This window comes from Ostrea edulis, chromosome 2, assembly GCF_947568905.1.
Source record: "Ostrea edulis chromosome 2, xbOstEdul1.1, whole genome shotgun sequence".
Taxonomy (NCBI): domain Eukaryota; kingdom Metazoa; phylum Mollusca; class Bivalvia; order Ostreida; family Ostreidae; genus Ostrea; species Ostrea edulis.
Genome location: NC_079165.1, coordinates 46,967,320 through 46,994,055, shown reverse-complemented (window position 1 = coordinate 46,994,055; position 26,736 = coordinate 46,967,320). Strand labels below are relative to the sequence as shown.

At 35.0% G+C, this 26,736-nt stretch overlaps 2 protein-coding genes, 2 long non-coding RNA genes and 1 pseudogene across 4 annotated transcripts; 1 reads left to right on the top strand and 4 right to left on the bottom strand.

The window, feature by feature from the left end:
* Positions 1 to 204: 204 nt before the first annotated feature.
* LOC130051729 (delta(14)-sterol reductase LBR-like) lies at positions 205 to 10,240 on the bottom strand. The gene is made up of 8 exons (XM_056154297.1): positions 10,143 to 10,240; positions 8,305 to 8,405; positions 6,436 to 6,622; positions 5,872 to 6,066; positions 5,199 to 5,588; positions 5,023 to 5,103; positions 4,796 to 4,918; positions 205 to 394 (listed from the first exon to the last, which is right to left on the bottom strand). The coding sequence occupies exons 1-8, from the start codon at positions 10,153 to 10,155 to the stop codon at positions 234 to 236; spliced, it is 1,251 nt and encodes a 416-aa protein (XP_056010272.1). The 5' UTR covers positions 10,156 to 10,240; the 3' UTR covers positions 205 to 233.
* A 699-nt stretch (positions 10,241 to 10,939) lies between these two features.
* LOC130051448 (bifunctional 3'-5' exonuclease/ATP-dependent helicase WRN-like) lies at positions 10,940 to 13,195 on the top strand. The gene is made up of 3 exons (XM_056153387.1): positions 10,940 to 10,946; positions 11,553 to 11,673; positions 12,583 to 13,195. Exons 1-3 carry the CDS (start codon positions 10,940 to 10,942, stop codon positions 13,193 to 13,195), a joined length of 741 nt encoding a protein of 246 aa, XP_056009362.1.
* Positions 13,196 to 16,059: 2,864 nt separating this feature from the next.
* LOC130051730 (uncharacterized) lies at positions 16,060 to 19,629 on the bottom strand (annotated as a pseudogene).
* Positions 19,630 to 19,761: 132 nt separating this feature from the next.
* On the bottom strand, positions 19,762 to 21,717 carry LOC130051732 (uncharacterized). Its single transcript, XR_008799988.1, has 3 exons — positions 21,551 to 21,717; positions 20,058 to 20,100; positions 19,762 to 19,845 (listed from the first exon to the last, which is right to left on the bottom strand). It is a non-coding gene; the product is annotated as an uncharacterized LOC130051732 (long non-coding RNA).
* A 1,639-nt stretch (positions 21,718 to 23,356) lies between these two features.
* Positions 23,357 to 24,467, bottom strand: LOC130051731 (uncharacterized). The gene is made up of 3 exons (XR_008799987.1): positions 24,419 to 24,467; positions 24,011 to 24,147; positions 23,357 to 23,770 (listed from the first exon to the last, which is right to left on the bottom strand). It is a non-coding gene; the product is annotated as an uncharacterized LOC130051731 (long non-coding RNA).
* Positions 24,468 to 26,736: the final 2,269 nt, after the last annotated feature.

Here is a 26,736-nt window from a genome sequence, read left to right as displayed (position 1 = left end):
TTAACACCTGATCTTCCTGGAGATCTATTTATTAACTTATATTGCAAGGAACTTACGAAAAACAATACTTGGAATAAACACATGCATATAAATGATAGAGAAGTGTTCTGTGAAAATGTGCATAAGAAATGGAATTTTCATTTTCAGTAATTTCCCTTTTTAATTTGTTTATGTGGATATGCATTGATCATAATGTAAATCAAATACCAACTCCTGTGCTATTTTATTTGAATTCAATAGATTGCTGGAATAATTCTGTATTTTACAATTTGACAGTATTTGTCCCAGTCTGTTCCGTACTTCTCTTTGCATCCCTGGGAGTCCCGTTTCTCTCTGTCAATCAGCAACATCAACAGGAGGACAAAGCCCACATAAGGCATAAAATGTCCCATACCTTTCAGAATAAAGAGAATCATTTTAATGACGGATATGACCTATTAAAACAAAGTCCATCAAATAAAGATCGGTTGCGGTAGATGAGTGGTAAAGCGTTCGCTTCGTGACCGGGAGTTTCGGTATGTTTTAAGATAGATAAACTTTATTTTAAGTCGGCATGCAAGGGCGTCGGCAAAGGGGTGGCGAATAATTTTGCAAAAAACATTAAAAACAAAATTAGAAAGTTTGTGACGGTGATATCTGCTCATTGGAGCGGCGAGTATGTACACGTAACGGCGATCTGTGGTGAATTGAGCGACAAAGTGTGAACGCTATTGTTTACAAAGACGCAAAATGGTAAGGTCATGTTTGTCTACATGTATACCTGTACCGAGCGCACGTGAAAACACTAAACAGGGAGGCTACAGATGCATTGAACTTTTCGGCAGTCACACGATTGTGGCCCCACCCTACTCCCCAGGAGCTATGGTTTGAACAAAATTGAATCTGCACTATGTCAGGAAGCTTTCATGTAAATTTCCACTTTCCTGGCCCAGTACTTTTTGAGAAGAATATTTTAAAAGACTTTCCCTATATATTTGTAGGTAAAACGTTGATCCCCTACTGTGGCCCCATCCTACCTCCAGGGGCCATGATTTTAACAAACTTGAATCTGCACACATGAAGCTTTTATGTAAATTTTCGCTTTTCTGGTCAAGTGTTTCTTGAGAATTTTTTTAATGACCCCACCCTATTTTTTGCATTTTCGTGATTATCTCTCCTTGGAGAAGGGTGATGTCCTTCATTTGAGCAAGCATGAATCCCTTTCACCCGAGGATACTTTTTATCAATTCCCATGGGCACGAATTGTGCTCTTTTGTTAGCTGACCTGTTTTTATATTCATATGAAGCAGAATTTATTCAAAAACTTCTACGTGAGAAGAAAAAATCTCTCGCTGTGACCTTCAATTCGACTTTTAGATATATCGATGACGTTTTGTCTATTAACAATGATAGCTTTCATTCATATGTCGATTTGATATATCCCTGTGAGCTCGAAATAAAGGACACCACAGAGTCGTCCACTTCTGCTTCATACTTAGATATTTTATTGAAAGTAGACATTAACGGCAAACTGACAACTCAACTGTATGACAAACGGGATGATTTCAGCTTCTCCATCGTCAACTTCCCACATTTATGTAGCAATATTCCATTATCACCTGCATATGGTGTTTATATATCTCAACTGATTCGACATGCAAGAGCTTGTTCTGGGTATAGTCAGTTTTTAAATCGAGGTAAGCTACTGACAAACAAGTTGATGGTACAGGGATTTCAACAGTCTCGATTGAAGTCAGCATTTCGCAAATTCTATGGTCGTTATAACGATCTAGTTCGTCTATACAACCTCGCATTGGGTCAAATGCTGTCTGACGTGTTTCATACCGATTGTTAAGCCGTTCTTGGCACTCTGATTTGACTGCGGATAACTCCGTTTACCTGATCAGGATATGGGGCTCACGGCGGGTGTGACCGGTCAACAGGGGATGCTTACTCCTCCTAGGGACCTGATCCCACCTCTGGTGTGTCCAGGGGTCCGTGTTTGCCCAACTATCTATTTTGTATTGCTTGTAGGAGTTATGAGATTGATCACTGTTCGTTATCTTCACCTTGCATCAAGTTTGATTGAAATTAGCCCAGTGGTTCTTGGAAAGAAGTCAAAAATGTGAAGTTTACAGACAGACGGACGGAGGACTGACAACACGTGATCGGGAAAGCTCACTTCAGCTTTCAGCTAAGGTGAGCTAAAATTAGATATCTAAAATAAATATCGTAAGTTACTATTTAGCAATATTAAAGTTTAAGAAAAACAATTTTACTCATTGATGGAAAAGAGAACATACAATAGAAAATAACCGACACAATATAACAGATTGGTTCGGATAAGCTAAACAAATGCATGGGAACACACCACAGATAGGCTAGCTAAACTAAAAACATGGAAACAAAGCAACAAAACAACAGCGTAAAACAAAAAGCAGAATAAAACAGACACCCGTGTACGTGTTGCAACATTTAAACATCAATGGCAGACATCATAGACAAGAACAAGTAAGGTATATTGCAGATGTGATAAATACATATCAGGATTTGTAGTTCGAGCCCCGCTCGAGCAATGACCACGTCAAACCAAAGACGTAAACAGATAGTGACTGCACCTTCGCCAAACTCTCGGCTTATAGAAGTGAGAATCTAACAACGGAGGTCCCGTGTCGCGTCAGGCGTTGGCACGTTAAAGAACCCTCACTGACACGGCCCAGTGCGCTCTTAGCATCGGTCCGAAGAACTAAATTCGACGATGATCATGATTTATAATTCATACAGTTTCAATTGTGTAAATACCAATGCATTGAAAGATTTGCTATAAAAGAAATAATCATTTGTTTTTAATGAAATAAGTGAGTGCAAATAACTACACATGTATAAGCTTAAACACACACAATAATACACATGTGCATGTATCTGCAAGGTTATTTTTAGCTAGCTTTTCCATTGTGACAGTGTCAAATCGTGTGTAAATCTTTTCACTTTCCATAAGGTTCACTCTCAATTCTATTACTTTTAATATTTCTTTGCGCAATACTTGTGATTGATTGATGTTTTCCGCCACACTCAACAATTTTTCAGTTATCTGGTGGCGCCCAGTTTTAATTGGTGGAAGAGAGAACCCAGATACAATGTACCTGGGAAGAGACCATCGACCTTCCAAAAGTAAACTGGGAAACTTTCTCACTTACCGGCGCGAGCGGGATTCAAACCCGCGCCGACAGAGGTGAGAGGCCGTGTGATTTTGAGCGCGATGCTCTAACCACTCGGCCACGAAGGCCCCTACTTGTGAATGAATTTTATGCTCTGTTTACTTAATCCATTGTAGCATTGTCTAGTATGTGTACGTTCGCTGAACACACCTTTAATGTGCTCAGAAAAAAAAATTAACATAGTGTTTATGTACAAATAAATACATGAAAGGTGACGATAACGAATAGTAATATATCTCACAACTCCTTTAAAGAATACAAGATAGAGAGTTGGGCAAACACGGATCCCTGGATATACCAGAGGTGGGATCAGATGCCCAGGAGGAGTAAGCATATCCTGCTGTCGACTGGTCACACCCGCTGTGAGTCATATATCTTGATCAGGTAAACGGAGTTATCCGTAGTTAAAAATCATTGTGCCAAGAACGGCCTAACAATCGGTATGAAACACTTAAAACAGCATTTGACCCAATGATAGGTTGTATTGGCAAACTAGATCGTTATAACGACCATAAAATTTGCGAAATGCTGACTTTAAACGAGACTGTTGAAAACCCTGTAACATCAACTTGTTTGTCAGTAGCCTATCTTGATTTAAAAACTGATCATGCGTAGAACAAGCTCTTGCATATCGAATCAGTTGAGAGATATGAAGACTAGATGTATATGCAGGTTATAATGGAATATCGCTACATAAATATGGGAAGTTGACGATGGATAAGCTGAAATCATCCCGTTTGTCATAAAGTTGAGTTGTTAGTTTGCTGTTAACATCTATATTCAATAAAATATCTAAGTACGGAGTAGATGTGGTGTCTTTTATTTCGAGTTCACATATACATGTATAGCTTCAAATGTACCCACGCGCCATGTACATAATTGATATGCATTTAATTTAGATTAAACAATGCAATTTAATTCATGTGTAAACGATACAAACCATATGCTGAAGAGTAAAATTGAATGAATATGGGTTGCTCTACAATTACTAAATACAAGCACACAAATCGTCTTTCAAACCATAGCATCGGCCGCATTGAATTATCTAGAATTTATTAAAACTTTCGAAGAGAGTCAATTAAGCTTTTCAAATAAAAATCATAGTGCACATTTGCTAAATAAAAACTCGAAACAAATGGCAAAATACGATGAATTGTTTTAATTATGAGTTTATATCATATAGCCTTGTTTTATGACGTCGCATAAAGTAACGTCAAAATGCATTATAACGTTATCGTAAACTATACTGTATTTACGTATGTATCATATATAGGTAAAGCTTCTGACGAACATATGATAATCAATTCATGAAAATATACACCTCATAAAAGAATTTTTACGAAATTCGTTTCATTTGGACGCCGGAGCCGAATTTTGCCCCAAACACACCGAGTCATTTGTGGAACTTCACTTACACTTCTCAATATGTGCGTAAAACAAACAAAACAATTTATATTAATTGAAGGTATTCGGAATCAAATTCTGCTGGAAACGTTTTCCGATCCCCTATTCAAATAAATTTTTCAAGATTCGAATTCTTTGAGGAAGAAAATTTTCTTTGTTTTGCAAATTGATTTGAGGAAAGCAATTAAACTTACCTGTGCATAATGAGTAGCTCAAAGATATCAACAAATCGCCCAGATAATTTGGATGTCTACACACTCCCCACCAACCAGAGATCAGTAGACGTTTTCCAGATTTTGTTTGCATTGACTTCAAGTCTGTTAAGATACAAAAATCAAATGAAATCTATGCACAGTAATCAAAAATGCATGGTTAACACTTTATGGTGCTTCATTCCGAAAATAGCGTTTAGTATACAAACATGCTAATGCAGGATCGTCTGGATTATGCCTGAATTTATTTTTCTCCGAATTACTGGCTCTGTAGATCCAGTATCCAGTCGCTGTAAAATTAAACAGCATTTTCTATACAATTGCCAGTGTCTTGTGTATTATTGAGAGAAAAAATAGCAAACTTCTCAGTTCAAGATTAATTTACCATAAATGGTAAAAATTATCAGAAGCATAATCCAAGAAGATGAGTATCCAGTTGTGGTCACATATCTCGATTGGGTACAAAATGAGAATGGGATCATCAAGAATTGCATGGCTATATTAAATCCAAGACCTTCGTGTACTATGTCACGTGACATAAGAATTCCCTCCTCCAACCAAAAGTAATCCAACACGTAAAAGAACTGGATCACTTCCAACAGAACCAAGTTCGGCGAAACCGAAATTTTGCTCTCTGCGAATGCCAAAATTAAATTTGCAAAGTTCAGCAACATCCAACCAATGATGCCACTCCGAAAAATGACGTACTTCACGTCGATTGGTCCGATTCGAGGATTGAGCTCTCTTCCAATGAACCAATCGTAAAAAGCATGACCTGCAAAAAAAGGGGCAGATAAGTTTGATTGTAATTGAGTTTCATGTTCCTGCAAGACATAATATGAACTTAAACTAGCATTGTGGCAATTCTTAAACGTTCTCATCCAAAAAATCTCATAATTACTTTCGAGCATTTAGCAACGGTATGGCCAATACCAATTCTAACGTGTCAGATTACTCACAACAGATTACCCGCTGGAAAACTAAGCAAACGTTTTACTAATTAATCGCTGTTCAATTTGACAATAAAGAAGTAAAGATTTTGAGTTTCAAAAATGCACCTGTGTTTCCCTTTGGATTCAGCTTCCAGTCTTCAACTTGTGCTGCACAGAGGTATGAAACACAGCTCAACAAAAGACATGCTAAAATCCCGGCTGTCAACAGCTGCAGCATATTCTGAATGAGGGCATTGATAGGTAAACCAACGATGAAAGCCACAACGAGGCCGAGAAGATTTGTGCTCAAGACAAACAGGCCTGGCAATAGAAAGATCTTCATATATAATTTGAATAAGACGATTGTTTTCAAAATATTTTAAGTTCTAGGAATTCATATAAAGTATGGAACGACGTGTAGTAGAATCCGACTCTAGGTACGGAAAATTCCGAGACGCCCTAGAACGATCCGAATCTAGCCACGGAAAATTCCAAGACCCCTGAGAACAAATCTTATTTTGAAATATTTTTTTCGTATTCTGTGTATCGAAGACGATTATTTTCCTTCCATTTGAGATAACTTGTATTGTTTTCTTCATATTTTGATCAGATATAATTTTTGGGGAACAGTAAATGTTTCAGTTAACACGTTTAGATTTATTGTAAACTATTTTAGTTTAGAAATCTTACCATTAAGTCTGTACTGCAGTGTCTTGCCTCCTTTTAGTGTGGGTCCATATCCTATTTTCCCAACCGGTACTGTATACAAGAGTAGCTGGACCACGAACCATGCCAACAGACAAAGGGAACTGGACGTGTCAAACCAATGTCGAACATCCCAATTTATTTTCGGTAATCGGAAAAGAGTCCATTCACCCTAAGATTACGAGGATTTAATGATATGAAGCAAGTTTCGTTATTTGTGGCTTCTTCTAGAATCTGTATTTTATAAATGCACCACTTGCCATATTTTTCTACAATTGGGTGAAGTAAAATTTTGATAACAGAGGTTACGAAATCGCAATTCTATGTGCTGTGTTTGGTTTGGATATGTTTAATGAATGGACACTTTATCATAAAGAAGTATACACATAACAGTATATAGTGATACCGATGTACATATAGTAAATCATCTTTTATTTGATTCTTTATGAAAGTACAGTACTTTAAAGTACTTTGATATAGCACAAACAACACTATTGTACAACATAGTACAAGTATTCAATATAGATATAGTACAAACAACACTAGTGTACAACATAGTACAAGTATTCAATATAGATATAGCACAAACAACACTATTGTACAACATAGTACAAGTATTCAATATAGATATAGTACAAACAACACTATTGTACAACATAGTACAAGCATTCAATATAGATCGGGAAAAACCTATATAATAGCATCAGTTAGGAGATACCCAACCTACAGAAACCTATTAACATCATGTATAAAAATAAATTCACATTTCACTATCTCGCCATTAATAGGCAATAGAGAGGTTTAGCAAACCAACTTGTAAGCGTCCTTGTACATGTAAATTACAGGGTAGTGTTACACGGTCACCTTACATTTCTTGTACATGTAAATTACAGGGTAGTGTTACAGGTTTACGTTACATTTCTTGTACATGTAAATTACAGGGTAGTGTTAAACGTTCAGGTTTACATTTCTTGTACATGTAAATTACAGGGTAGTGTTACAGGTTTACGTTACATTTCTTGTACATGTAAATTACAGGGTAGTGTTACAGGTTTACGTTACATTTCTTGTACATGTAAATTACAGGGTAGTGTTACAAGTTTACGTTACATTTCTTGTATATGTAAATTACAGGATAATGTTACACGTTCACGTTTATATTACATGTCTTGTTTAACACGTGTTACGTATACTTGTAAATTTTCAAATATAAGTCTTCACGCTCGCTCTTAAAGTGGGGAAATCATACATGAATTCTGTAATCCAAACAAGTCTTTATTTAAGGAATGAAGCTAATTTTGACCTATGTTATACGATATAATGTAACTTGGTGCAGTTTACGCTTTATAATGCGCGAAGCGAATGTGTCTCATCATTTTCTTTCCTTTAATTTGCACTTTAAATACATGAATAAGCTTTTACTCCATAACTTTCTAACTATTCTAATGGTCTACGTGTCATGCTTCGATCAGAAAGTGATTTCTTTTATTTATAACAGCATTTTAATTTTAAAGAAAGAAGTGAATTTCTACAGAATGGGGTCTGTTTTGTTGGTTCACACACACACACACACACACGCGCGCGCGCGCGCGCGCGCGCGCGCACACGATAAATGTAGTTTTATTTCTTCATGTGAATTGCTCATAGACTATTTCTGAGGCACATAGAGGATATTCGTGTCAAGGTGTTAGCATGATAAAGGACCCTTACTGCAACAAACCTTGATTGTCAAGCTACAGATAAGGTAACCATTTATGGCACTTCACCTATTGGTGACGTCATCATATGTGTGAAAGATTCTCAGATAGGATACACATGTATATTACAACAAACAAATAAGGACACGTGACTTACAGTGACGCATTTTTCTGTGTTGAAGTAAGTGAAAGCAATATAAAGGACGGACAGTACAGCAGCACCACAGGGTCCGCCCATCTCATACCGTTTCTTCTCATCTAGGTCATTGTGATCAAAAAAGAAAATGTTATTTTACTTAAATCAATTTCATTCAGCAGAAGTTGCAACTGTAATTCAATTGAAGGAATGTCAAAATGATCGCTAGGTAATTGATGGCCCTTCTAATAATTTAAAGCTGTCAAAAATTGCCAATATTGGTTTTAATTCACCCTACATCATAATTTACCAATAACATAGCGCCGATCAGTAATGTCATATGCTTGGTTTTCTAACTTACTACGCTTTAATGAAAACTGCGAGACTTTATTTGATTTTATTGTAGTGAGCAATCCGGATCTTAATGAATTTTTGGAAGTTGGAGTTAATCCTTTATTATTAACCCAAATTTCGCCCTATTTTTGGTGGATTAAACTTCCAATTCTTTCAAACGCAGAGTTTGACTTTTTGCCAAAAGAGATCTTCGTGCATATAAATGAAGTTTGCTCAACGTAGGTTGAGACAATACGAAATGATGCTTGTAAAAATGTGACAAATACTATCATTAGTGTCGCCTAGAACAATAGTCCAAAGGAGACTACAATGTCGCCAGCTAACGTGGGTGAGTGATCTTCGTTTGATCACAAGAACGCGTCAATGCCTACCCAACTGACTGGGAAAATATACAGAAATGAGAATCTAAGTCGTAAAGGAAAAGCAAAATCATAATCTAAAAATTTCTGATCAGTTAAAGGGACTGATTCACGATTTGACCCAAAATTTTGTTTTTCACTTTTAATGATCAAAATCTACTGTCTAATGTGTTTGAAAGATTTCACATGAAAATTAAGGTTATACATCATCACAGAAGCTCATTTTAGAGAGTTTATTAATTGTTTTGTAAACAAAGATTGCGATATGTTATTGTTTACGGAATTTTCAAAAGAAATGGATATCGATCTAAGTATTATTATATCTTTCATTTTTCAAGCATTTTTGGGGTGAAATGTGTCATCTAAAAGTTAAAATTTGTGACTATGCAAAATTAAGGTGCATTGTATTACAAAATCAATATTTCACTTGTTTGTTTGTTTACATAAAAAGACTCGAGTCTTTGTTTATATAACACATATTTAAGGCTAAAATATTGCTTTCATTCATGCATTCAAAATCGTGAACCAGTCCCTTTAAAGCCAAGACAATCTTTCTTCAAAACAGTGGTGGTGTACTTTGCAAATATTTTTACAAATTTAAAAACCTTCTACACATCCTCCCATGATAGTCACTAGTTACTAGTAAGTTCCATGTCAAGTCAGTATTACTCCTTATAAGACGACGAAATGATAACAAACGAATATGTATACTATGTGGACTATTTAAAAACATACCCTGAACGGCAATATATTTCTCATTCGTAAGACCATTGTTAGAATATGCTGATGTAATATGGGAGTCCCATAGTCGAACAACCTATCTATTAAATTCAAGGAAATATCTGCTAAAATATTTATCCACAGAGCTATTTTCATACCAAAACATCCCCACCAAAACCCCGAAAACGCTTTCCAATAAAACGAACCCATCAATGTTGCGTTGAACTAGGTGAACACAGTGATTTTTTTAATGTTGAAAAGGTCCCCTTGTTGCATAACAGAAACATCTATCTAAGCGAAGAAAATACTAAAACTTCACGCTCATTTGGATCCTGTACAAATGTATGTGATGTATTAAATGAACCCAGTGCAATTAACGCACATCATCAGGATGCTGATCTCATTTCAAGAGTAAATTTCTCTTACCTTTTAGTGACATAGTAAAGATAGTTGATATATTTTATCTGAATTGAAGACTGATAAGGTGACAATCTCTCACCAGAGGGCGTTACGCTACTCACCAGAGGGCGTTACGCTACGCTCCACAACACCTGTTATCGTCTAATTTACAAGAATTTTGTAAAACAGAGCGTCTTTGAAAATAAAATAAATCTGCATCATTTTCATAAATAAAACATACATTTATGAGTTAAAAACACATCGGTAGGTATCGAAACGCTGTATTACGTTAGTGCAACCTCCATATTTATGGAACTATTTTGTCTTGTCAAATGTATTAATTTCACTTTCATTTCGTAACTACAATCTCTACCCAGAGTTGTCGTTCCTTGCTCTCACTTACACTTACGTAAGTGAGTGTAGGGAACGATAACTCTGGGTAGAGATTGTCGTAACTATGGTCTCCACATTAGAAAAGTTAGCGAGATTATATGATGATGAAAATCTGACATAACACAAAGAACAGAAACGTGTCTTTCTGTATCTTTTGGAACAGAGGGGTGACGTATTAGTTAATTTACCTGTTGGTTACGGGAAAAGCTTAATTTTTCATCTCCTACCAAAGGTCTTGGGCACCGACAAGTCTTCGCCAATTGTGATTGTCATATCTCCACTCAATATGATCCATAAAGACCAACTCGATAAATTAAGGAAACATAATATATCAGCCTGTAGACTTAATATATGTTCTAACGTGGATGAGACAACAGATGATACGGGACTGTTTGACCTGGATACAAATGTTGATCTTGAACATGTAAAGAATGGACGGTATTCTGTTTTATTATATAGCTAATAAATAGTCTTATTATATAGCTAATAAATAGTATAATATAAAATCTGCGTAAAATCTAGAGAATGTTAGCGTTCAATATCCTGAGAATTTATTGAACGCTAACTTTGCATTGCGTAAAGTGTATGCGCCCGAAACATTCCGAGTATGAGCGTTCAATATTGACGTTACCGTAACGACGTAAACAAGCCAAAATGGCAGACGACGGTCCTCCGAATCTGACAGAGCCGGTATTTGATATTTACTTAAGCAAAATGTTTTACTGTACATAAATTATGATGTCCCCATTTACAAAATCAGTTTGCTTCATGCGTTAGTGACGGGTTAAATATTGAACAGTTAAGAAATGCATGCTGTTATTGCACACTGCCAATATTGATGAATCCTCGTCTATTTTGGAGTAGTTTGAGTGAAAAGGGATATAATTTAACAACTAAATACTTTAGCTATATAATAAAAGGGTTATTGAACTTATATAGGTGAATATTGGCACTCGTTGGCTGTCAAAATGCACTCGCAAGCTCGTGCATTTTGACAGCCAACTCGTGCCAATATTCACCAATATAAGTTCAATAACTCTATAGTATTATGTCATCCGGAGGCCCTCCTCAATACAAGAAAAGGACAAGCTCTACTTACCGACCCTGCGTTTAGGAATAATGTAGTTGCCATGGTAATTGATGAATGTCACATCATCCAGAAATGGTACGTATAATATTTATTTGTATATTTATTTATTGACCAATCAAGGGCCCTCGATCAGGGGGCATATACAATTTTACCCCAAGTGTTCGAGACAGCTTATTTATAGTATACACACAAATAAATACAGAATACCACAATAGGTACATTTCCATTTGTCATGAGCCAGATCAACTTTTGATCATTATTCATGTTACACAAGTTCTTACAGCAGTTATTCACCAATTTATATAAAACAATTTTTTCCTCCTCATTATGAAAACACGTCAGTAAAAAAAGTTCAATATTTAATCTATGAGTTGATATGCGAAAGCATGCAAAACTTCTTCTTTGCTCACAGCTTTTGAGTAATTCCAAATATTTCTCCTGACCGAAATTTTGTTTAAAAGATATGTAATTTTTTGACGTATTGTGAAGTAGCTTGTGATTTACTACATTACACTTCTTTCAACTTAAAGACATAAATAACTTAAACATGAATGAGGTCAATCCCTTATGTCATTTTTACAATTGAAGGTAAATCCTGGGCATACCTATCACTTTAATATTAAGGAGGTATACTACAGTGTCATAATGGCTGACTTCTATTTAAAACATAGTTGAAGATATAAATATCAGCAATATTTGTCAATTTCTCTTTAAGCAAGTTGGCGTGTCGACTGTTGAACTGTATAGCACAGGTTCAAGTCCAGCAGGGTTTTTAATTTAAAACAAAAATTTCAGATTACCGTCATCTAAAACTGCATTTTTTTTCTTCTACTAAATAAAGTTTTTGGAAAGTTTTTCAATTTCCAAACATTGTTGTACATATACCCCACCTTTCATCCACATCAAAATTCTCTGGTGTAGGTAGCATTCCTCCTGAAATGTTTTTCATCCATTTTTATAACATTAATCCTTTTGTCTTATTAGGGGTGAAGAATTCAGAACTGCTTTTAAAAAACTTGGAAACCTGAAAGTTTTTTCCCCTGATATTCCTTTTGTTGCCTCGAGTGGAACTCTTACCAAAGACCAAAAACAACCTATTCCAAAGCAGCTGTGCCTACAAAATTTTATCACCATTGAAGCAACACCTGATAAACCAAACACTTTTCTCGAAAAAGAGAAAAAGCAGGCAAATATGGATGTTCTAAGTGAATATGAACATATAATTTACCAAGTGTGTGATGAACTTAACCAACAGAGAGAATTGTACCCTGTCACATTATTATTTATACCCATATTTTACATGAGTGAGGCACTGAGATATCTAAACAGCATTTTTGGAGTGCATAACATCTACAATTCAATCTACAGTGCCTTATGCACTGGACAGGACTGTGAAGTCATCAATGAAACCATTGCAGATTTAAAAAAGGACAATCCTAGAATTCGTTTAGTATTGACCACTTCAATTTCTGGCATGGGTTTTGACCCAAGCAATGTGACTCAAGTGATTCACACTTGTCCACCAAGAGACCTTTCCCAATATTTTCAGGAGGTCGGAAGAGCTGGTCGCAGAGGACAACGTGCTGTAATGGGATAGCGCTAAGACTATCCCACTTCTGACACCAAAAATTGTAATGGGATAAAATAGATAAAGATGTAGACTTGGCAAATGAAACACAAAGATTAAAATAACTTGAGATGATGGTTTATTCAGAGTATTGATAAATTAATACCATTATTTACAATAAGAGAAAAATTTCACAATCTTATAAATATTATCTCAGATGAAAAAAACACCAAAAGTATATAATAGCTTAGAAAAATGCTGCAGATATCCCCTAAGATTATACTAGAAATAAATAAGTTAAAGAAATAGATTCTTGAAGAAGGGAAATTCAAAAATAAGATCGATTAATTAATAAATGAATCAGAGACAAAACCTACGTCTAATCAAAAATCTGAAAAATGTCCAAGTCCCCGTCAACCGACGCTGACGAGCTTATATAGTCCCGTTTAGGCCGTTACTAAACGGTCCGTTACAATACAACGGAATCCGTTCTAAATCAACGGATAAACGGACCGTTGAAAATCAACGGAAAATAGTTCTGATAACTATTAACAAGAAAACATTACGTTATTTTCAGAAAACATATTAAAATAATACAAGTTTAATTCATTTGTAACTGTAAAATAAATTAATTACCTTAAAACTCATTATTCTTTCTATCCGTGAATGCAAGAATCAAAGAAGTAAAGCGGAAATAGACCATAATGCAATGCGCCGACATTAAAAATAGAACGAAACCTGTCTGCAGCCTAACAACATGTGTTTACAAGAAACAGGTAAAATAACAATGAATACGTAACGAGATTAAATCCCTGAATAGATTAAGCATACATTATAATATCTGTGCAAGTATTCCAATAAAAGACATCGTAAATATTTGAGACATTCAATGTATTTTTCACACGTGTGGGTCTACTTTCACTTTGTCTACGATCGTATGTTCCAAAACAATACAAAGCAGTAGCACACTGCCGCTAAATATTAACATGCTCAAAAATATTCATCTTTAGCAAAGATAAATTACTCGTAAGGGCTACACTAGTAAATACAATATTCATTAAAATTGTAACAGACAAAACTTTATAGTGCTATTCTTTATTATAATAATCGTGACATTGCACACAATTTGCCAGGCATAACAAATGATATAATTGAGTACTGTAAAAATGATTCCAATTGTTTAAGAAATCAGCTTTTAGCTGTTTTTGGGTTCACAAAAGAAAACAATATTACTGGTTGCAAATGCTGTTCTTTTTGCAAAACACAATGCAATTGTACAATGTGTTGTACACATGATGACAAATGTCTGTGAAGTAAAATTCATGCAATTTTTGTATATAAATGTCATTATGATATATTATAATTTTAACAGAAAACTGTGATGACTTTCAGTTTTTACAATACTATATAATCTTAATTTGTTTTAATAATATGTTGATTAAGCAAAAGTGGAGTACTCGTACATGAATAATCAATAATAACAAAGTTTTGTGAGCTAAATAAAACTGAATACATTTCAAACTTGCAATACATGGTTGTTATAATGTTGAAATGTATGTGAATGTCACTAAATATGTTGACAGAATATGAATATTTCTTTTTCTCATATTTGTTAATTCAAAGTCTATGACGATATACATGATGACAAATGTTCAAATGAAACTCTGAAGTAAAATTCTTGCAGTTTTTAAATGTTATGATAATATTAAACAAGAGGTACTGTGAGCAATGCTCACTAAGAATACCCCCCGCTTACCCCAATCTCCCAAAGGGTGTTGGTAATAGGTAAAACTTCAGTATTATGATCCAAAAGGTATCTAGGAACACAGCATCTCCATGCGATGAAAAAAGCCATTAAAGAATTTAAATGGAAACCATATTGCTACTTCGATGTCCAGTGCACGTGACCTTTGACCTTTTGACCCCAAAATCGATAGGGAACATCTTCATCCCATGGGTAGTCCATATGTACGATATGGTGACTGTAGGTGGAAAGGATAACGCTTTAGAGCCCGGAAACCATATTGCTACTTCGATGTCCAGTGCGCGTGACCTTTGACCTTTTGACCCCAAAATCGATAGGGAATATCTTCATCCCATGGGTAGTCCATATGTACGATATGGTGACTGTAGGTGGAATGGATAACGCTTTAGAACCCGGAAACCATATTGATACTTTGATGTCCAGTGCGTTTGACCTTTGACCTTTTGACCCCAAAATCGATAGGGAACATCTTCATCCCATGGGTAGTCCATATGTACGATATGGTGATGGTAGGTGGAAAGGATAACGCTTTAGAGCCCGGAAACCATATTGCTACTTCGATGTCCAGTGCGCTTGACCTTTGACCTTTTGACCCCAAAATCGATAGGGAACATCTTCATCCCATGGGTAGTCCATATATATGATATGGTGATGGTAGGTGGAAAGGATAATGCTTTAGAGTCCGGAAACCATTGCGTCTACAGATGGACGGATGGACAGACAGACGGACAATCCGATTCCAGTATACCCCCCCCCCCCCCCCCCCCCACAACTTGTTGCGGGGGGTATAATAATTTTAACAGAAAACTGATAACTTTCAGTTTTTACAATACTATATAATCTTAATTTGTTTTGATAATAAAACTGGAGTACTCGTACATCAATAATAAAAAAAATTTGGGAGCTAAATAAAACTGAATACATTTCAAACTAGCAATACATGGTTGTTATAATGTTGAAATGTTTCTGAATGTCACTAAATATGTTGATAGAATATGAATATTTCTTTTTGTCATATTTGTTAATTCAAAGTCTATGGTGATATACCTGCTATTCATTTATGCAAAGTGAAGATAACGAACAGTAATCAATCTCATAACTCCTACAAGCAATACAAAATAGATAGTTGGGCAAACACGGACCCCTGGACACACCATGTGTATATATATGTACACATATATATATATATATATATTACTCTGGACAATGAAAGATACATGTTACAAGTATATTTTAACAGTGATATACATAAAGTATAAAAAGTTGCTGTGAAATGTATCATTACAGAAGTCAATTACTTTAGACTGCATAAAAATTATGTAAACATTATCTTAGAATGATGTTCAATGGGCTTTTGCCAATTATTGTAATTGTGTTTGTGCCAATAAATATTTGTATTGTATTTAAACAGTACCAGGGTTTGAATAAAAAAAATATCAGTTACATTCGCCAACAAATATATGTTCGCTATTGCTACAAGCAAGTATCACTACAAATGTTTCTCCTAATAATAAATAACGATTTAGAGGTAATCATCTTCTTCTTCAGAATTATGCTCACACTCATCATTTTCTTCCACTGCAACAGTCTGACCACGTGTTAACCTCCTGATGATATGGTTAATCCAGTTCTTCATCATAGGAATATCCTCAGTGCTAACTGGGGTTGAATGGAGAGAAGAGAAGCCTTGGCACTTGCGCCCGGGAGAATATTTGAATGGTTGTATTTTCCTCAGTTCTCTGCTGATGATGGTCTGATCATTCACAGGGATGGTCTGAGAATGACGGCCACTTTTGGGTTTTATTTGCAAGGTACTGTCTACTTGGGAACATATTTCTGCATTGGCATCAGCTGATGTGGTAGCTCTAGATATAGATTTTTCAGTTTTATTGGCACCTAGGCTTTTGATCAGGCTTTTCTGGTTGCACACGGAGTGTTCTTGAACTAAATCACTCTCGACACATTTTCCTTTTCCTCCATGAGTGTTCACAAACGATCCCTCCAAAATGCGCAAACTTTGTAGGGGAGACAACAGGTACTCTGTTTGAAGTACATAATTGATGTGTTCCACCAAGTACTTACTCAATTTGGAATGAGAATAAAAGAAGGGAAGAGCATATTTGCAGTTCAGTACTGCCCTGTGTACGTCCCCCTCTTTGGCTGTATCATGCATTTCTAGTGTGTGTAGATACCAGTGACAGAGAAGAATGCAGTAGTTGTACACCTCATCCTCTTCTCCGCAGCATGCTTCGTCTTCAAAGAATTGAATGTTCAACTCCTGTCCATTAACATTAATGGTGGTGTTTCTCGCTACTCTTTCTTGAAATATATTTACTCTAGGTATCAGATGGGGCATTTCCACCATTCCATAACCATAAGTCTTCATGAACAAGAGGTACTGTGAGCAATGCTCACTAAGAATACCCCCCGCTTACCCCAATCTCCCAAAGGGTGTTGGTAATAGGTATAAACTACCTCTTTTCTGAGTGTAAAAAACAAATGGCATGACAAACCGAACCATATTGCTACTTCGATGTCCAGTGCGCGTGACCTTTGACCCCAAAATTGATAGGGAAAATCTTCATCCCATGGGTAGTCCATATGTATGATATGGTGACGGTAGGTGGAAAGGTTAACGCTTTAGAGCCCGGAAACCATATTGCTACTTCGATATCCAGTGCGCTTGACCTTTGACCCCAAAATCGATCGGGAACATCTTCATCCCATGGTTAGTCCAAATGTATGATATGGTGACGGTAGGTGGAAAGGATAACGCTTTAGAGCCCAGAAACCATATTGCTACTTTGATGTCCAGTGCACTTGACCTTTGACCTTTTGACCCCAAAATCGATAGGGAACATCTTCATCCCATGGGTAGTCCATATATATGATATGGTGACGGTAGGTGGAAAGGATAATGCTTTAGAGCCCGGAAACCATTGCGTCTACAGACGGACGGACGGACAGCCCGATTTCAGTATACCCCCCCCCCCCCCCCCCCCACAACTTATTGCAGGGGGTATAATAACTGTATTACATTCAGCACATGAGATTTCTGTTCATCTTGGGGTAGTTGATTCAAATTGACTAGTTCTGCATGCTGTGGCTCACTGTCCAGGTCCTCCATGTTGAAAAACTCCAAGAACTGCTCTGTTATCATTCCCTCTCCTACTGACATTAAAAGGTCGAAATGGGGTTGAAACTTTCCCTTCACTTTGCCTGTGACGTTTGAACGATTTAAAAGGGTCTTGAAGTAAGACAATGTTGGAGCGGTGTTACTGGCTTTGTACAATGTCTTAAAGCATTTCTGAAAGGAATATGAAAAGAGTTACACTTACATGCATCTTACTGATCAGATATCCATAGGCATTAACACAGAAAAGTTTATATTTACATTAAAGCTTCATGACATAGCACAGATTCAATTTTGTAAAAAAGCTTTACATGCGAATATCTAGGAAAAATCTTTAAATATGAGCCAAGGTGAATCAGGTGATCGATGTGACCCATGGGCCTCTTGTTATTATAGTGAGCATTATGAACTTTAAATTTGTCCATGCTTAATTTACCTCCAGAAAATCTTGTTTGTTGTGCCACATTTCACATACAATGGGAGACAAATCATCCAGTCTTCTCTCTGGTGTTACAGACAGGCATCTGAGGTTTTTGGCCTCCTGTAATCTGACTCGTGTAAGTTGGTCACCACCAACTGGCACACCAAATTTCCTCAGGACATCTGTGTTTCCTAGTAGTCCAATTAATAAAGCATACATATTGATATTTCTACAGAAACAATCCTTAATATTCCAAAGGTAATTATTTAAATAATAATGTGGAATGCATTTTTATAATGATGTATTTACCAAAAGCATCTGTGTACATCTTTATCAACTGATCTTCGTAAACATCCATGATGGCAAGGCAATCTTCGTGCTCTGATTCATTTTTGAATTGTATGGGAAGTGGAAACACCAAAGACTTCATCTCCATTTTCTTGGCATATTCATGGGGAATGTGCTCAGGTATAAGTTTCCTATACCCCTGAAAGGCAGGAAGATTGCAAAGGATTCTTGCAAGTAAAATCCTATATGCATCTGAGAGTCTCTGTTGTTGAAAACCTTCTGAAGTCAACATGACATTATCTGCAGTTAGTTTGGTTTCATCAACATTTGGCATTTCATTGGACATGTCCATTGTGGCTATATCCGACTAAATATGATGTTTGATGTAAACAAATGCAGATCTTGGTTTCTCTTCTCTGATGTAAGGAGTGATGTTTTCACATAAATGTCAAGGTTGTCCCCTACAACAGCAACACATATTTTAATAGCTTATTTTTAGATATTGAATATCAAGCAGGGTTGGCATAAAAGTGGTCAATATGAGTATTGACCGGCCGGTGGTCAATACTGGTTAAAACCGGTCAATACTAGTTAATTCTGGTCGATTGAAAATGATTTGGTCATTATAGTCTGTGTTATTTATTTCAAATGTTTAAGTGACCATTATGGTAAATTCTGTAATTCATAACATGCACTATCAGTTTATAATATACTTATAAGTCATAATATTACATAGATAATGTACAAATAACTGTTGAATTGGGGAAGATGTAAAAGTTTCTGTTCAAATTTCTTAGTTTAACAAGAACTACCTATAAGTATTGTTTCATCAATCTTCATTTTAACTGTTGTATAAACATTTGAGGGGGTGGGTCGGTGATGTTTTCATAACAATAACAAGCATGATAGTTTTTTGAAATGGTACAAAATCCATCACCAGTTATTTTGATCAATGGATTGGATTTCAGGTTGTCTATTATCAGCTTTAAGGAACATTCATGCACATTCTCTTGGAACCTAATTCTGCTTGGAGTGGATAAAGTCAGTCCAAGATGATTAAGTCTTGTCATGGCCTAAAAGTAAAGGAAAACAATCATCACTATGTAACATTTGGACTATTCTTCTTTAATATTATTTTCACTCATTTTACCAATGTTGTAGAAGGACTTATGATGAAATAAACTTTCTCGAATGATAATTCTCTTGAGAAAAAATTCAAATCTGATATAAAATTTTGACTTTGCTGTAACAGAAGTTTTAAAATTCAATTTTTTTTTATACTTACATTGTTGACTGAACAAAGCAGAAGAACTCATGCTCTTTGTAAACTGTTTTCAAAAACAAAGCAACAGGGAACTGTAACAAGGTCAATAACAATACATGTTATCTTTATAAAATGCAAATATAAGGAAACTGAAATACCATATAAAAATCTCACTCTGGCATACATGTATATCTACATGTAGCTCAGAGAAATTTTTTTTGTGTGTATATCCCTCAATATGGAAATTTAAATGCAAAACTGACACATATATTCCAAGAATACAACAACAATTTTTTTTTTACTTTACATAATTCTATGTTAACGATAATACTGTATATTTACTATTTTAATAACTGCATTGAAATTTTTAGATTTCCAGGTGGAGAGATGAACACTTGTGAACTTGTGAACACTAATTTCTAAATGCATTATCAATCATGGCATTTAACAATATTAGTATCCAATACCAAAACATAACAATGCATATATAATTATCATGTAAAATAAATACCACTATAAAATATTGGTATATATATCATATATATATTTTAACAATATACTAACCAATACCCATACAAATACATGCAAAAAGAAACAAAATTTAATATCTACTTCAGAGTAAAAATCTCACTAGCATGTATCTCTAGCTCAGAGAAATTTTTTTGTGTACATTTCTCAGCATAGAAATTAACTGTAAAGTTGTTGGATCCTAGACATTTTTACCAACTTGAATCTGCAGTAGGTCAGAAAGCTTTCAAGTAAATGTCAACTTATTTGGCCCAATGGTTCTTGAGAAGAAGATTTATAAAGATTTTCCCTATATATTTCTATGTAAAACTAGGATCCCCTATTGTGGCCCCAACCTACCTCCGGAGGCTATGATTTGAACAAACTTGAATCTGCACTATGTCAGGAAACTTTCATGTAAATGTCAGCTCCTCTGGCCCAGTGATTCTTAAGATTTTTAAATGACCCTACCCTAATTTTGCATTTTAGTGATTATCTCCCCTTTGAAGGGGGCATTGCCCTTCATTTGAACAAATTTGAAAGCCATTCACCCAAGGATGCTTTTTTGCCAAGTTTGGTTGAAATTGACCCTGTGGTTCTGGAGAATAAGATGAAAATGTGACAATTTTAAAACGACGACAGACAAATTTTGATCAGAAAAACTCACCTGAGCCAAAGGCTCAAGTGAGCTTTTCTGAAAATAGTTAGTTCTTTTATAAAAGCTACTGTTGAATCATTTCAATTCGTGGGGTCAACGTTTGTGGAAAATTTCACTGGTTCATGGGACGTAATTTTGTGTTTAAATAGTTTGTTGCATTACACATGTAAGAAGATTCAGAACTGTAAAAATATGTTCGTGAGATTTAAATTCATGGTTTAGGGTGAATACACGAACATTGATCCCCAATGAACAATGATTCCACTGTAACTACATGTATAAGATTTTTTTTTCTTTCTTGTACATAACAAACTTTGCATTTAGCAACATTAATACCCAGCATTAATACCCTATCATCCAATCCTCCTTTCATTCCAATAGCTGTCTCTGATATGTTGATAGGTTATGAAATCTGTGTTTCATTATGATTCCATAGCAGGATGCTAAGATTGGAATCAAGGAAGGAGTAATTTTACCATTGGCTGGAATGGCAGCACAGCAGAGCACCTCAAGCAGTAATGGGACTCTAAAACAAACATTATGATAGTATAACAGTTTACTTCACTAATAATCTATTTACTAGTACTAAATATGAACTAAAGAAGTATAGCACACTTGCTATATACAATTTCGCTTACATAAATACTTCTTGAATATCATTTTTTTTTACAAATATTCTGCTATTATGTCAGTTTATATTTGGGGTGGGGGGGGGGGGGGTTATAAATGTGATACATATATTTTAACAAATATTAGTCATTTTCATCTTAACTTCCAATATTTGCAAGTTACAACTTAAAGGGACTGGTTCACGATTTTTGAACAAAATATTTTTTATTTTTGATGTGAAACATTAAAAATATAACTCATTTAATGTTGTCAGACAATATTTTGACCTACTGAATGCAAGAATAAAAGCAATATTTTAGCCTTAAATCTGTATTATGAAAACAAAGACTCGAGTCTTTTTATGTAAACAAACAAACCAGTGAAATATAAATGTTGTTGTATAAAGCATCTTAATTTTGCATAATCACAAATTTTAACTTTTAGATGACACATTTTACCCGAAGAATGCTTGAAATGTGAAAGATATGATAAACTTAGATCGATATCCATTTCTTCTGAAAATTTCGTAAACAATAACATACCGCAATCTTTGTTTACAAAACAAATAATGAACTCTCTAAAATGAGCTTCTGTGATAATGTATAACCTTAATTTTTATGTGAAATTATTTGAACACATTAGACAGTAGACTCTGGTCATTAAAAGTGAAAAACAAAATTTTGGGAAAAATCGTGAGTCAGTCCCTTTAAAGAGAAAAGGAATTTATGTAGTTTCTGTTTGTTTACACTAATTTCCTGTCCCTGTGTGCACAGGATTTTCAAACCGAAATGTGGCTGACGAAAAGCTAAACAAAACTACAAGAAAAGGGGCACAAATGCACAGCATGTAATAAGTAAAAATAGGTCAAGGGAGGAAAAGAACTATTATACAGTCAGAGTTTCGTCAGCAAAAGCGCTATACCTCTTCCTTTCCAATCCAAACAGATTAGGAAAAATATAAATACACCATTTGAAAAGTTTGTTCTTGATTCCAATAAATGAAAACATAAAAGTAAAGTTAATTAGAGTAAATCAAAATTAATTAATTACATATGTAGCATGCAGTGTACCTTTTTCTCATCTCTAAAATGATGTCTTGTAGCAAGTGTTCAGCATTGTCAATAAGGTCTGATACTCCTCTATACTTCAGCAACACAGATGAAAACATGGCTGTTCTTGAAGTCAAACTCTGACACTCACTCCTTAAATTGGTCATGGCTTCATTACTGTTCTCTTTCATGTTATTGTATACATCCCTGAGGATCATCAAAACAGGGTCAGTATCTGTGTTCATTTGTGGGTCAGATATACTCTTCGACACATAGCCATGTTTTATAATATGGGGTAAAACTGTTCCAGTAGCAATGGTGGGTAATGTTTCTGATAAAGCTGTTTCACTTTCAGTAGCAATGGTGGTTTCACCCCCCAGTTTCAACATTTTTCTTGATCTGCACACCGGGAGTGTTGGTAGGGCATTGCTAGAGGCCGAACGGGGCATCAAAGGCGATAAAGAACTAGTAGAGATCTTCCATTGTTTAAGAATACGACAATATCATAGCATTTAAAGTCAAAGACACACACTTGCGCAGAAAACATGTTTACTAATGAAATAGCTAAATTTCATTTACACTAATTATTTGCATAGAAAAGGTTTTTAACAGAAGAGGGTTGTGATCGAGCATTTCTTGTGCAACACATTCCAATCTGAAAGTTAGCAAAATTCCTCATAAGTGTTATCCCCAAGTAACTGAAACATGTCTGTGTTATATATTTTGAAGGTTCTTTAATCTCCACATGAAACAATGCCAAATCTCCTTTTTAAGGTCTTTCTAGTCATGTATTTCTCATGTCATACTGTGGAATGAATTGCTACTCCTCCTACTGCTAGCTAACTTTTTGATCTGAGAACTGACACTCTCAAACTTCCTCAATGAGTCTTTCTCAAAAAGCTCACCTCTGATCTAAAAATTATAAACAATGTCACAAACATCAGTATAATCAGTAAAGATTTGTATCAGGAATAGTAGTAAATACACAATACACATACATTATAAATATTAATTATGTCATAATTTTATCATAGATAAATAATGAAACAAGTCTGTAATTTTTGTAGAAGATGAACAACCAACTGTGAATTTTGAATGTCAATATATTTCCCTTTTCTTCTAAAGTTTTATATTCATGCAGGTTTTACTTACACAAACAAGAGGGAGGGAATGCTGATGTCTGCTTGTATGCATGCCACATTCGTCACTTCCACTCAGAAATTTCTCATTTTCAATAAAGTCATCTGAAGATCTGGCCTCTCCTTTTTAAAAGGATCTGCATGATGCACCTGAAATAAAACAAGGTAGGTCAGTTCATTATATACAAAAAAATCATGCATTTGTCACTACATGTATTATGTTTTATCAATCCAGAAAATGTCAGTATTGAATTTAATCAATTTGGGATTGAATTTCTTCCACTAACAAAGGGAACATATTTTAGAATATGATAAACTTCTTAACTCACCTTTAGATGCCAGAAATAATTGTTTTTATTATTGCTATAAGAGGTGGGAAACTTGAAATAACAGACTGTAACAAATTGATTTAGTTGTTAACCTGTTCTGGAAGTCTGTAATTCTTTATTCAAGTTGGATGTCAATATTCCTTCCAATATGAATTAGTGTGGAGGAGGATGGGTCCTTGAATACCCCTTTAGAAATTCGATCTTTCTCCATCTCTTTCCATCTGGAGTCTGTAGACTACATGGTAAAATAAAGAGATCAATCTGGTTATCTTTCTTTTCTTTTTTCCGCAAAACTATATTAAGAATCATTAATTTGGTACACAAGTACCACTAGACAAAATTTTCAATACAGTGAGAGAAATTTGTTTTTGGGGATGAATGAGGGTTTCTCCAGATGGTGATCTTCTACATTATTTTCTTTGAAGCTTTAGCAGGTGTGAATTTAGTATCAAATCCAAGCAGTACCAACGAGTTTGTGCAAAAGCATAACAATGAATGTTACTATAGCGCCATATTATGTACTTCAAATTATGTAAAATTTGTTTTTGTTGTTAGATACAGAATTCCTGGCTACTACATAAGATTTTTAAATTGAAGTGTATGAACTCAGTTCTCTCATAAAGAAGACAAAGAATTTGAGTTACAAACAAATGCAAAATATAATGCTAACACAAATATAGAATACCTCAATGTATAACATTTGGCAATATATAAAAACTGTGGGCCGACCCACAAATATAATTTTGGACAAGCGGGACTGTGAGTCGGAGAGGAATAGTAACTGTTGACAATGAAATTGTTAGTGATCCCCTCTGAAATCTGCAGAATATTTACAGTAAACCAAAGTAACAACAGAAACTTTAAATCAAGCCTATTGGATCAAGCATAAAGTTGGCAGGTCAACATAAGAATTAAATAATTGACACTGTCAGAGACCATGATACTGAATTATAAAATGCATAAATAGCCTTATCTCCTACACAAGCAATATATACATCTTATTATACCTGTTGGCATGGTTTTGCATATTCATGAAGCATTATATATGAGGGTGTAAGTCGGTGTTTTTTCACCCACTATCATATGTTTCTTCTTTCCATATGTATGGAAAATTATCTGAAATTAAAACAATTAATAGTACACATGTATATAATTTCGAGAATCTGTAAAATTGTACACTTTAAGTCCAATAAAAGCTTAAAACACCTCCATCATCGCACAAAAAAGTAATCGTTTAAACTTCAGCTATAGCCTATATAGTCTTATCAAAGTAAAACACGTCATGAGATCTATATGTAATCAAAAATTGTCCAAAAATGAGTGGAGGAAATTCGATCTGAAATTGCCGGTTCGAAATAGGAAAACTGGTGCGTGTCATCTATAAAACTCAGTCTATATCTTCACCAGCAACCCTATGCAACCCAACAATAGTAGAAAAAATGAAGTGACACGGTTAGATTTAATTTAACACACGTGAAAAATATGCGAGTTGACGAATCACAGGGTCTATGGGTGCATAGAATCACCGAAATTACCAAATAAATGACCGAAATTACCAATAAAGGGACCGAAATTACCTCAGTATATGTTCATCTATATGTCATCTAGTCACATATAAAATTTCATGATGATTGGTAACGATTTGAAGGAATTGTTTCCATAACCGATATTTGTGAAGCGTAATTCCAAGTTACTTCCCTTTACACAGTAAGCGCATTGAAGACAACTGAATCTTCATGAAAAAATGTCAAATTTGCACAACAGGTGCCCGTTTCATTCATCAATAGTATACCCCATGCACATAACGATCGGAGCAAGATAACTGACATAACTGGTGATTTACTTCCCCTGGGGAATATCGTGATTTCTGCCTGTTTTATCAGTGAAATATGAGGCGCGTGTGGTACTTTTTAAATTGAAATAACTTGGTATAAAATCAAGATATTTCCCCCAAAATGGTTTCATTAGAAAGAAGAATGATGAAAATTGCTATTTCAATCACTTATTAATCCAGAATTTATTTATACATTTTTTTAAATTGCTAATTATTTCAAATTTCATATGAGTGAGATCTTTGGTTTTGTGAAAATCTTCAATTTTCGGTACTATAATGGAATCTGCATCTGGTCAATTTGGTATCCTAGAAGAGCCCGTTAATTACGCTTAACAGATTAAACCAAGTTTATACTCACGGGTGATTAGTGTTTCAGATAATGGCCCGCTAATCTGTCAGGGGTTGTGCGTATTTAGCCTTTCTTCAAAGCAGGGGTAACACATTTAGAAGACTAAATACTGGTTAAAACAAATAAATAAGACTAAAGTCTGACTGGATAATATGACGTTTTAAAACGTGTACACAAATCATAAAGAAATCATCCATGCAAATGTTCATTACAATTTTTTTTAGCTA